A 10,950-nucleotide genomic window follows, 5' to 3' on the forward strand; every position below is an offset into this window, starting at 1 on the left:
GCCTAAATATCCCTGTTTACAAAAAGTCTGACAAAACACAAGCCCTTGGCTTTATCTTTCCCATTTGGAAATAGCCACAGAGCAAATATACCTAAGGCACGAAGGGAGGGGGATTTATATTGACTTTAGAAAAAGCTGTTCTTCAAAAAACAGGAAAAAAACCCTCATCCTCGAGCTGTGCAGACTGGCTGCCAGACCCAAAAGCCTTGCACAGAGGCTTAAAGTCTCCCTGCTAATCTGTAGCAGTTCTGTGTGAGCAAGTCATGCAGTAAACTGCTCTCTGTTAATTTTTTAATGCAGAATAAACAGGTCAAGAAATGATTAGCATGAGAATAGCGGAGCTTAATCTGGAGAATCAGAAAAGATGAGAGGGAAGAGGCAAATTGGAGTTATCAGTTAACCATACGGAGTGGCTCTGCCTCCACGAGGCATGTTCCCTCTCGTTTTCCATCCTCTCTGAAACTACCTTTTTTTTTCCCCCTTCCCTAATTTAAATGATGAGCTAAAATTGCTGGTATAAGCACAATGGAAGCCCTTATTTCTCCTTCTCATTTTCTATCTGCAATTGCTGCCCAAATGAATTGGAAGTGATAAGGCTCCTACCTGGTTATTCCCGATGGTCCTTCCCATTTCATGTGGAGAAAGGGAGCTGCTGGTTACGGTTAAGGTTGAAACATGCAAAATCCGGTTTGTGCGCATACGAACGCTCTGCTCTGGCACGAAAGTTTCATTGCGATTCCAACAGATCTGGGAACTGAGTGGAGGCATCCGTGGGCAAGGGGAAGAGCAGCCCTCGGAACTGCTTGGAGTGGAGTTTGGTCAGTGGTCGGAGATCTATATTCTCAGATAGGCAGGACTTTGTCCACAAACTGGAATTTGAAATTTCAAAGGGGAAAAAAAAAAAAAAGGCAGAAGGGACCTATGCATGTGTGGAGATGACTACACTAGCGATGTTCCCCTGGGACTTTTGTTCTTGTCTTGTAACTGGGCTTCGTGCTTCCCCAATAGCTTGCTCGGCCAAATGGTGGTGGCTGAGCAGGGACCCCAACCTTGCTCAGGGCTTTCCTGCTCTGGAGAGGTTTCAGACCCGAGCCCATCTCTGCTTCACTTGCATGCCAAGGAAAAGCCACTCCAGCCCCGCAGTGGCCTTGGAGCTGCGAGTGACATGGAAGGAGTAACCTGGAGTGGGGGCTGCAAGGGGCAGCAGTGGCATCGCTGATGTAGGACGAGGCTGGTCCTTGCTGGCTCTGGGCACCGGCGTTTCTGACAGGGATTTCTTGAGAGTGCAGAGCCATGAGAGAGAAAAGCAAAGGGCAGGAGGGTCCCATGGTCCCAGCTGCAGCCTGACCACTGTCCATGCTCAGGAAGTCCACAGGTGACTCCAGACTGGGGGGTCCAGTCAATACACTGGAGGGCAGGCTGGAGAGATGGGCCAGCAGGAACCGCAGGAGCGTAACCTACATGGAGGTCATCGAGAAGATGAGGCCAGGCTCCTCCCAGGGTGCATGGCGGGAGGAGAGCAACAGGCATAAAAACAGAAATGAGGAAGGTTCAGACAGAGTCTAAGGATAAACTTATTCACCGCAAGGACAGTCAAGCATCAGTTGTCTAGAGAGGTTGTGTGGTCTCCACCCCTGGAGGTGTTCAAGACCCAGCTGGATAAAGCCCTAAGCAACCCATGCTGCTCTCACAGCTGGCCCTGCTTCCAGCAGGAGGTTGGTGTAGAGACCCCGAGGTCCCTTCCAACCTGTTATCCTTTGATCCTACAAACCCTGTTCAACACACTTGACATGAAGAGCTAGCAAGCATGGTAGCTGATGGCATCCCTACCATAAATGCTCTATTAAATACTTTATTCCTGGTCCTCATTTATTGAGAAGAATGGATCTTATTTTCAGGGAATCCCCTTTTGCTTTGAATGAATTTGCCAGTCAGAGATCTATAGATAAGGCAGAATTAGTGGCATGATATGTCAGCATGGGAAAGGATTTACTGTTAAACAGATAAAAATTAAATAATCACTTGGTGCAGAACACTTCATGACCTGGAGCTGTCATGGTCTTTTTTTGCAGCCATCTCCTGGCATAGGAAAGTGGGTGGAGGGCACAAAAAATATGAGACAGGAGGAGAAAGGAGAGGGCCTGAAAGCTTGGCTAGTACAGGCCATGCCTACATGGCCAACCTGTCCCCAAACCCACCATGCAGGGATGTCACGGGGAGAAAAGGACTCCCCAGGCAGAACATCCCTGAGGAGACATCCATCTCCTGCAGCAGACCGTCCCCAGGGAGCAACGGATGTGTTTCCATCATAAGCCCATCTCCTGGGCAAAGGAAGCACGGGGTGTCCTTGCCTGGTTTGGTCCTCGACCTCCACACCAAGACAAGCGAGCGACAGAGGACACCGGTAGTGAAAAAACGACAGTCAACACGACCCCGGGGCGGAAAGCGCCACGTCCCATTGATGGTCCCAGCCTCGTGAGCCACCTAATGCTCTCCAAACTTCCCCGCTCCTTATCTGCAGCTCTCCCGCACACGCTGCCTCTCTGATTTCTATTCCTGGTCCTCTTAATCCTTCCTGCCCGGGGAGCGAACGGCCTCTGCGGCCCTCCTTGCTCAGCAGGCTATTTAAGCAAAAGGTCTGTTTTGCTGAGCAGGGCAAAACGGGCCATGCTTTTACGATATTTTACTAGACGCTGTGGCAAATCCTGCACATATTTGACCTAGTGTCTGTAGCATTTATCTAATCAAAGGGATCACCGTGACCTGGCCAGGATTGGGATGGAGGTCCCCGGGACGAGGCCCCAGAGGGGTCTATGCCCTACCTGAGCATCCCCACCCCAGTGTGCACATCGTAACAACAATTTTTGGCTCAGGACTGCCCCTGCTGAAGGCAAGAGCCACTGGCACGTGAGTGCGGAGAGCTCTGACCCCTCTCCTGGGAGCACAGACCGGATGATTGTTTTCTCTGCAGCACAGGGTTGTTTACCACCAGTCCCAAGTGAGAAAGCAGGGGCTGTCCCCTGTGCTTGGCTTCGCTCCTGCTTACCTGTAGCCTTAGGGTAGAAGAGCTGTTTGGCAGTGCTGCGTAGGTTATAGTTTTGAGGAGCAAGGGCTGCTTCAACAAACCCTCATTCTCCCAAAATGTGAATAGCAAATCGTCACTAGCATCACTGCACGTGCTGTTGCGGAGCCAGAGACCTCGGTGTCACACTGTGACAGTGATGCCACCATGACCAGGGCAGCTTGGGGTGCCAGCAGGGCCCGGGCTGCATTGGGGTGCCTGGGAAGCAGAAACCGCCCCGCTGAAGGCAAGAGCCACTGGCACGTGAGTGCGGAGAGCTCTGACCCCTCTCCTGGGAGCACAGACCGGATGATTGTTTTCTCTGCAGCACAGGGTTGTTTACCACCAGTCCCAAGTGAGAAAGCAGGGGCTGTCCCCTGTGCTTGGCTTCGCTCCTGCTTACCTGTAGCCTTAGGGTAGAAGAGCTGTTTGGCAGTGCTGCGTAGGTTATAGTTTTGAGGAGCAAGGGCTGCTTCAACAAACCCTCATTCTCCCAAAATGTGAATAGCAAATCGTCACTAGCATCACTGCACGTGCTGTTGCGGAGCCAGAGACCTCGGTGTCACACTGTGACAGTGATGCCACCATGACCAGGGCAGCTTGGGGTGCCAGCAGGGCCCGGGCTGCATTGGGGTGCCTGGGAAGCAGAAATACAAGCCAGCTGGTAGCCCAAATCAGCAGCCTATGGACTCAGTCACCCACTGCTGGTTGCGAAATCACGGGGATGTTTTCAACGCAGAGCGAGCTGATACCAAACCATTAATTGCTGCTGTCTTGCGCCATCCAGCCGATGCCGTTCAGTGATTGATTACATTCCCACGCGTTGATCTTGCAATTACACTGAAACATCTCAGTCCTGTCTAAAGAGGAGGAGTGATGTTCCCAGGGTCAGCTGGGGAGGAGAGCACCCAGGTTAGCAAGGAGAGCGCAGGCAGCTCTGCCGCTCGCTCCGGTCCGCCCTGCCCAGTACCAGCGGGTCAGACCCCGGGTCCGGCCGAGGTGGCAGAGCCACCGTTGGTGCCGGCAGCAGAGACCTGGCACCTGCAGAGGGAAAAATCTCACTGCAGAGTAAAGCTCTGCTGCATTGTAAAATACCTAATGAAAATTTTAAGATGTTAGTCAAAACCCGAGGTCAAGGGTTGTCCGGCACAGCGTGGCTCTGGCAGTGAGTCAGGAGCAGCCCCAGCGATGCTCAGGACAGCCGTGCCACCCTCTGGCCCCATTTGCCATTTGGGCATGGCTGCAGAGTGGGATCACTTTATAGGGCATCCAGCCCCTGTAAAACTCAGTTTATAGGGAAGTAAAAGGAGTTGTATGTCGTTACTTTGCATAGCAACGTGTAAATTGCCAGGCAGGCAATGACCTTCTTTGACAGGGAGGGAGAAAGAGGAAAAGGTGTGGGAGGGATGGAGGGAGCGAGAGAAGAGAAAACGGGGGGGGAGAAGGCAACCAACGGTGGAGAAGGGAAGGCAATGACAGAAGTGAAGAGCAACCTTGTTCTCCCAGCAGGCTTTTTTCCAAGTTTTCCACCCCAGGTACAATTAAGACCAACACCGGCAGCCCAGCATCAAGGTCAATAGCCCGGGAAGGTGTTCCCTGGGCGGTGGGCGCCTGCTCTTGCGGTCCTGCCTGCGCCAGGATCGGCAAAGCACCTCGAGATTCAATAATAAACAGTCAACAAGAAGCACTGCTGCTCCACCAAAAGAAAAAAAAAAAACAACAGCTTAGCAGCGTTCGGCAGTGGGTGAGATGATTAAAGATTAACCCCCTGCCTCCTGCCTCCACCCCTCCGGGGAGTATAGGCCTTGAGGCTCAGCAAATCCTTTCAGAGAAATATTTGAAATAAAAGACAACAGACAGGGGACGCAGTGAAGGCAGAGGGAGGCAGAAGGGCCAATAGCTTCGGACAAGGGAATCGGTACAATCTGGCCCGTGTTTGCTGATGATAATGCGCCTTTCCAAAGCCCTAATAGACATGGAGATGGCAGATTACAGCGCAGCGCTAGACCCGGCGTATACCACTCTGGAGTTTGAGAACATGCAGGTGCTGGCTATGGGCAACGGTAAGTCCCCTCCGTCTTCTCTTCTCCACTGCGGTGGGATGAGCCAGGGGCTGCAGGAGGAGAATTCACCGGGGTGGCCACCGAAATGCTCCCGGGGAGGGCTGGGACACAGCAGGGGTGTCAGCCATGGGGTCCCAGCAGCTCACTGAAGGGGTTCTGCTTCCCCGGGGGAGAAATAGAGGTGGCGGAGCAATGCTGTGCTCGGCACGGACGGGATGGTGCCCTGCAGCTCCGACACCTTGGGGACGGGCACACGTCAGGAGCTGGGCGCAATGAGGTCCCCACCAGACATTCAGCCCCAGGACCGGGGCTGGGGCTGAGCACAGGGGGTGTCTCACCTCCCCAACACCCCAACCAAAAGACCAGCCAAAAGTTTCCGGGTGAAACACTGCTGACAGCTCACCAGACAGTGGCCGAGCAGCACCCAGCAGCAGCTGGAGGTCATTTTTTCCCCAGAGCAGAAAGCCATGTGTGCCCAGCGAGGGTGGGAATCACCATGAGAAGCGATTCAGGCGCTGCCCCCACAGCACGGTCCTTCCCTGAGCAGTGCTGGGGTGCAGGGTGGCCCCCCCTTCCCGGGGAACCCTGCGGGGCCAGGAGGCTCAGCCCCTGGGAAGAGGGGCAGGGGGACCTGGTGGGGACAGACAAGAGCTTCTGTCCCCTCGGGAGGGTGGGATCACACATCCCACCAGGATTTGCAATGCTGGCTCACCCGTTTGGGGACCACGGAGTCCTGGTGATTAAATGCTCAGAGATAACAGGAGATTCCTCTCCAAGTCCCCCCTAAAGTCTCTCTAAATATGAGGTTAATGTCTAAACGAAGCACGCTGCAGAAATGACCCCCTCAAGTCCTTTCCTCCCGCCTGCTGCGTCACCGAGCCTGACGGGGCAGCCCTGTCCCAGGAGGGCTGTGCCACCAGCGTGGGCTCTCCCCTCTCAGCCTGTGCGGGTCTTCCCCAGCACACAGCTCTGCTCCGTCACGGACATGACACCATGGTGCCAAAGCGGCTCTGCTCTGCTGTCACCCCCTGCCACAATGGGTCTCAGCCCCTTCTCCTCTCCCCAGGCTGTCCCTTCCCATCCAGGGGTCTCAGGGCCAAAAGCAGCCCCCTTCAGCTCTGCCAATGCCCATCTGACCCTCCGGGAAAAGCCCCAAGTCTTGTTCCCTCTCCCTGCCCCTCTCCCACCCAGCACGCAGCAGCTCCTGCTGCGACTCAGCCTCCCCCGGGGCCGAGGGCTCCATGGGGCAGAGGGACACCACAGTTTTATATGATGAGGTCAGGTGTGATATGAAACACACCCTCGGGGTGGATGGGTCAGCTGGGTCAGGAGGCACCAGCGCCTCTCCTCCTCTGCCCAGTTCCAGACCAGGGGCAGGTCTCACCTCCAGGGCCGCTTCGGCTCTCCGGCAACTGCCCACACCTCTGCCCCCAAAACCTCTACCTCCTTTTCTGGCTGGGGACCACCAGAGAGCTCAGCCCCTGCCCCGTGCAGCTCCAGCCCAGAGGTGGCTGCTCAGCAGTGATCAAGTTTGCTGCTGTCACAGACCAAATGCATCCCACGTTCAGACAGGCTTGGGGACCTCTTGAGGAGCTACTGTCCTCCTAACGCGAGTCTCTACTGCGAGAACTCAAATTTTAAGTAAGATTTCTTCTTTCCTCTATGTACCTTAGCTCCAAATCAACCCCACTAAACACCCTTCCCTGCCGCAGCCAGAAGCCCACATTTCCGCCACTACAAAATAAACTTAATTGGAAAATTATCCATTAGGCAATAATTTCATTGTCGGTTGGCTATTAGACTAAGATGTTGTAATTTCTTTGATAATGGTGCCAGTTTTTCCTGTTCTATGCTCATCTGATTACAGCATGATATATTGCTAAAAAGGGATTTATCTGGGCTGTCACAGATACACACGTAATGAGATTATAGGCAGATCAGCTCTTCCTCTCTCATGTAAATCCTATGTTTAGCTGAAACTAGAAATCTACCTTTCCTTCTGGAATGACCTCCATCTAGCCCAGCCTTTGGGATGCGTTTGGAGGAAGGAGGCTTTTGGAGGCACGCTGCTCCCAGGGATGAGAGGCAGCCGGAGCGAGCCCAGGAGGAGCTCGGGGCTTCGGGAGCAGAGAGAGGAGCTTTGCATGCACAGAAATGCGGCTGTGTGACAGGGTGTGCCAGGGAAGGACACAGAGAGGCAGCAAACTGACTCAGGAAAGAAATAAAGGAGGGACACGATGAATTAGAAAGGCAGAAAGCAGGCAAGGAAACGAAAGCTGCTGCCAGAGCCAGAGAAGGGGTTGGCTCAAGATTCCCCCGTGCCAGCTCGCTGCTGGGGATCACAGCATCCTCTCCCAGTTACTCGTGCCGAGGGATGGCATGAAGAGGCTGTGCGGCACCTGCCGCAATATCCCTTTCTCTGCAAAATAAATGCTGAAGTTGTAGCCTTACCTCAGGCAGCATTGCCTTGGCCTCCCCTGGCACCCACGCTCCTGCTGCTAAAGGGAGCCCTGCTGGGACCAGCCTTTTTATAGCCCCCAGCCCCCTTTCTGCTGGGTGCCAAGTGGGAGCAGCTGTGGCCCTCCCGAGGAGAGAGCTAACTGCATCCCTGCCAAACCCAGAGACCAGGGACCAGCAGACTCAAGTATTACAATCCCAGCAGGTTTCTATGGCTTTGTAGATCCCGGGTATCATTTGCAGCCGGGATTTCCAATGAGGCAGGGGAATGCGCCCGTGCTGATACAGGAAAATGTGCATGGGAGGGGACAATTAGATCAACTGAATTAAGGGCTGATCCCTTCAGCCTTGAGGTTTGTTTGCCTTGCTGGAGGGGTTTTAGCGTAGATCTTGTATGGTTTTGAGCCTTTCAGATGTCCTTTCCTGCAGAGGCTGCTGCAATTCCCCATCCTCCTGAAAGAGCCCTGCAATTGTCAGTCGCCCTTGGTCTGCGAGGACTGTAAGACACATCAATCTAAGCTGTGGTGCTACCAGACTCTGGAAGATACCCAGTGTGCAGCCTCCTCTATGCTATAGCGTCACCCTTTCTTTCGGGGTTAGCTTGACCAGTCCTTCCTTGCACGGGTAGTGTTTGCCCACAAGAGTTTTCCAGCTGAAGTCATTTGAGTTTGTCGTGCACTTAAACTCTTGTTCTCCTGAAGAACCGCCGTGCAGGCTGGAGCTCCATGCCTGGCAGAGAAGCTCTTCAGCAAAGAGAGCTGGTCACCTCATTTCTCTAATAGCGTCCGCTCAGGGCTGTCTTGGGCTCTTTTGGGGCTGTAACACAAACACCTCCCTAATAAATCAGCTGCTCACCCTGAGCTGTAATACCTCAGCTTTAACACGGCGACAGCTTTTTCTCTGGCCACGCTACTGCAGCCCAAAGCGCCTGCAAATCCCCAAGGAATTTTGGCTCTGCTCTGTGACTCCTGGAAATGGGTTTCCGCTTTGTCTGAAGGCGTCACTGGAGTCAGGCCTTTGGGAAAACCTGTCTCACCCTGGCAGACGGGGAGCTTTCCCACACTCCAGATGCAGTGACTTAAGAGACTCGGAGCACCCACCACTCCTCAAACACCTCTCTGACCACCCTCTGCTGCACAGCCTGCCTGCAGCTGCCTGGTTCCTCCAAAAATCAAGTCTCTCACTGCAACCTGACTTAGGAAACGTTGGCTGTTTGTCTCACTGTTGTCTTCTTCCTGTGTCATTCCCAAAGCAGACACGTCTCCATCAGAAGCAGCCAACCTCAACACTTCCAACAGCATTGGGGTGAGCGCGCTGTGTGCCATCTGCGGGGACCGTGCCACGGGGAAGCATTACGGGGCTTCCAGCTGCGATGGCTGCAAAGGCTTCTTCAGGAGGAGCGTCCGGAAGAACCACATGTACTCCTGCAGGTAAGGACAGAGGGGACAGAGTCATGTGGCTGTGACAGAACAGTCCCTAGGAGCTCAACAGCAAAGCCCTCAAAGCACAGCAGCATGGTCCTTCAGCCTCTTCATGCTCCCTGCATCCTCCACCGTCTTCCCTGACCTCACCCCCCAGTGGGAAGGGTGAGAGACAGCCCTCACTCTGGGATTGCCCTCCAGTGATCACTGGGGAGGTACCCTGGGAGGTCCTACCCTGTTCTGTAGGGGCAAAGCATGTGTTCTTTGCAAATGGATGTGGCCGACCATGGATGTAAGTTACACCACCAGTAAGCAAGGTGGTGTCGGGGGGGGAAATTCATTAGAGGGGCTGAGCACCTTGCTGCTCTGTGCTCTGAGTGCAGTGCAAACCCCACTCACTCCCTGGGAGCACTTCAGTGGCCTCCCATCCCTTCTCCAGCATGAGATGAAAGCGTGTCTGCCATCTCCCTAAAATGCTGTCACTGCCTGTTACGTGATAAAAGAACATCTAAGGAGACAAGCCGGGCAGCGTGGCGTGCACGCCTCTGTGGATGAGACATGCATGTTGCTCCTGCAACTCAGGCACTACACCTTGTGTCACTGGTGGTAGCCACGGCTCTCCTGTGCCATCAGCGGCCGTGACCTGTCTGCTCGCTGCTCTGAGCAACTGAGACACAGAGGGTCACAGGGGAAATCGAGGAACCCTCAGCTGAAACTGCCTAAATCACTTGGGCTTTTGGGGTGAGTTACTCCTGATGGCCTGACAGCCAACTGGAGAGCACGAACAGCAACACAGCTCCAAAATCTGAATGACAGAAAGAAGCCCCTGGTTTGTGAGCACACACGAAGCATGTTACTGCTTGCACCCCAGAGTTATTGAAGCTGGCTGCCCAGGGAGCCCCCTCCCCACAGCTCCCGGGGGAAAAGCCAAGGTGCCCTGTTCTTTGGAGACCAGGGCTTTTAAATTAGCGCTACAGAAACGTTTAAAAAGCTGCTTTCTGGCACCCACTCAGGCAAATCTTAGCTTGGGGCGTTAAAAAGCACAGTAGAAACAAGCCTTTTCAAAAGCTACAGAGCCCTTTCCCAGCCCTGTACGCCTTTGTCTTTATTTTGCAAGCTTCATCAATCCACAGTAAATTTGAGCAAATTTGCAAGTGAAATGCATGCTGCAAATGGCCACCAGGCTTGTGCTGCACGCAAGAGCCACACACGTGGGAGATCGGTGTGTGCCCTGCCATGTGTGGTGCATTTGGTAATACAAGTGCGGAGGGAAGGAACTGGTTGCTTCTCAAGTCCTCTCTGAAACGCAGGTGGCTGCAGAGTTATTTGCACACCAGCAATGCTGTCCAGAGGTCAGAACCAACCTGCCTGGATCCCAGACACAGTCCTGGAGAGATGCAGGGACTTAACCCCACTTCTTAACCTTACTAGCTGAAGAACAGCCTTTTACACTTTTTTTTCCCTCATTCAGAATAAATGCATTCTTCCTCCCTTCTAACTGGCATCTAACTTACAACAGAGGTTACCAAGTTGGCTCTGACCCTCCTGGCTCACACTTTTAACTTCACTGGGGCTTGTTAGTCCATCATGAGCATCCTTTGCCTAGCGGGTAGTGAGTAAGACCAGCAGCCTGAGCTCCTGCATGCCACTGTGAGCTCTAGCCCATCCTTATTGAACATCCGGAGGTAAAGCAGAGGGCTGAGATGTTCAGTGCAAAGAAGAAACCTCAGGTTAACGCAAGCACGGAAATGGCACAGATCGGGGCTCCTTTCTCAGGGCGAGCCTCTGGGAACCTTCTCTGAACATACCTTGAAGCTTGGGGCTCTTTCTTGTCCTGCCTTCAGGCTCAGCCTTCCTGCTCCTCACACCTCTCTTTCTTCCCAGGTTTAACAGGCAGTGTGTGGTAGACAAAGACAAAAGAAACCAGTGCCGATACTGCAGGCTTAAG

At 53.6% G+C, this 10,950-nt stretch overlaps 1 protein-coding gene across 1 annotated transcript in view; it reads left to right on the forward strand.

The window, feature by feature from the left end:
- Positions 1-5,003: 5,003 nt before the first annotated feature.
- HNF4A (hepatocyte nuclear factor 4, alpha) overlaps positions 5,004-10,950 on the forward strand; it is a 17,361-nt gene continuing 11,414 nt past the window's right edge. The window contains 3 exon segments of the mRNA XM_009888837.1: positions 5,004-5,124; positions 8,837-9,011; positions 10,887-10,950. Of these exon segments, the coding sequence (XP_009887139.1) occupies positions 5,004-5,124; positions 8,837-9,011; positions 10,887-10,950 (360 nt within the window).

Source organism: Charadrius vociferus, unplaced genomic scaffold (assembly GCF_000708025.1).
Source record: "Charadrius vociferus isolate BGI_N301 unplaced genomic scaffold, ASM70802v2 scaffold280, whole genome shotgun sequence".
NCBI classification, from domain to species: Eukaryota; Metazoa; Chordata; class Aves; order Charadriiformes; family Charadriidae; genus Charadrius; species Charadrius vociferus.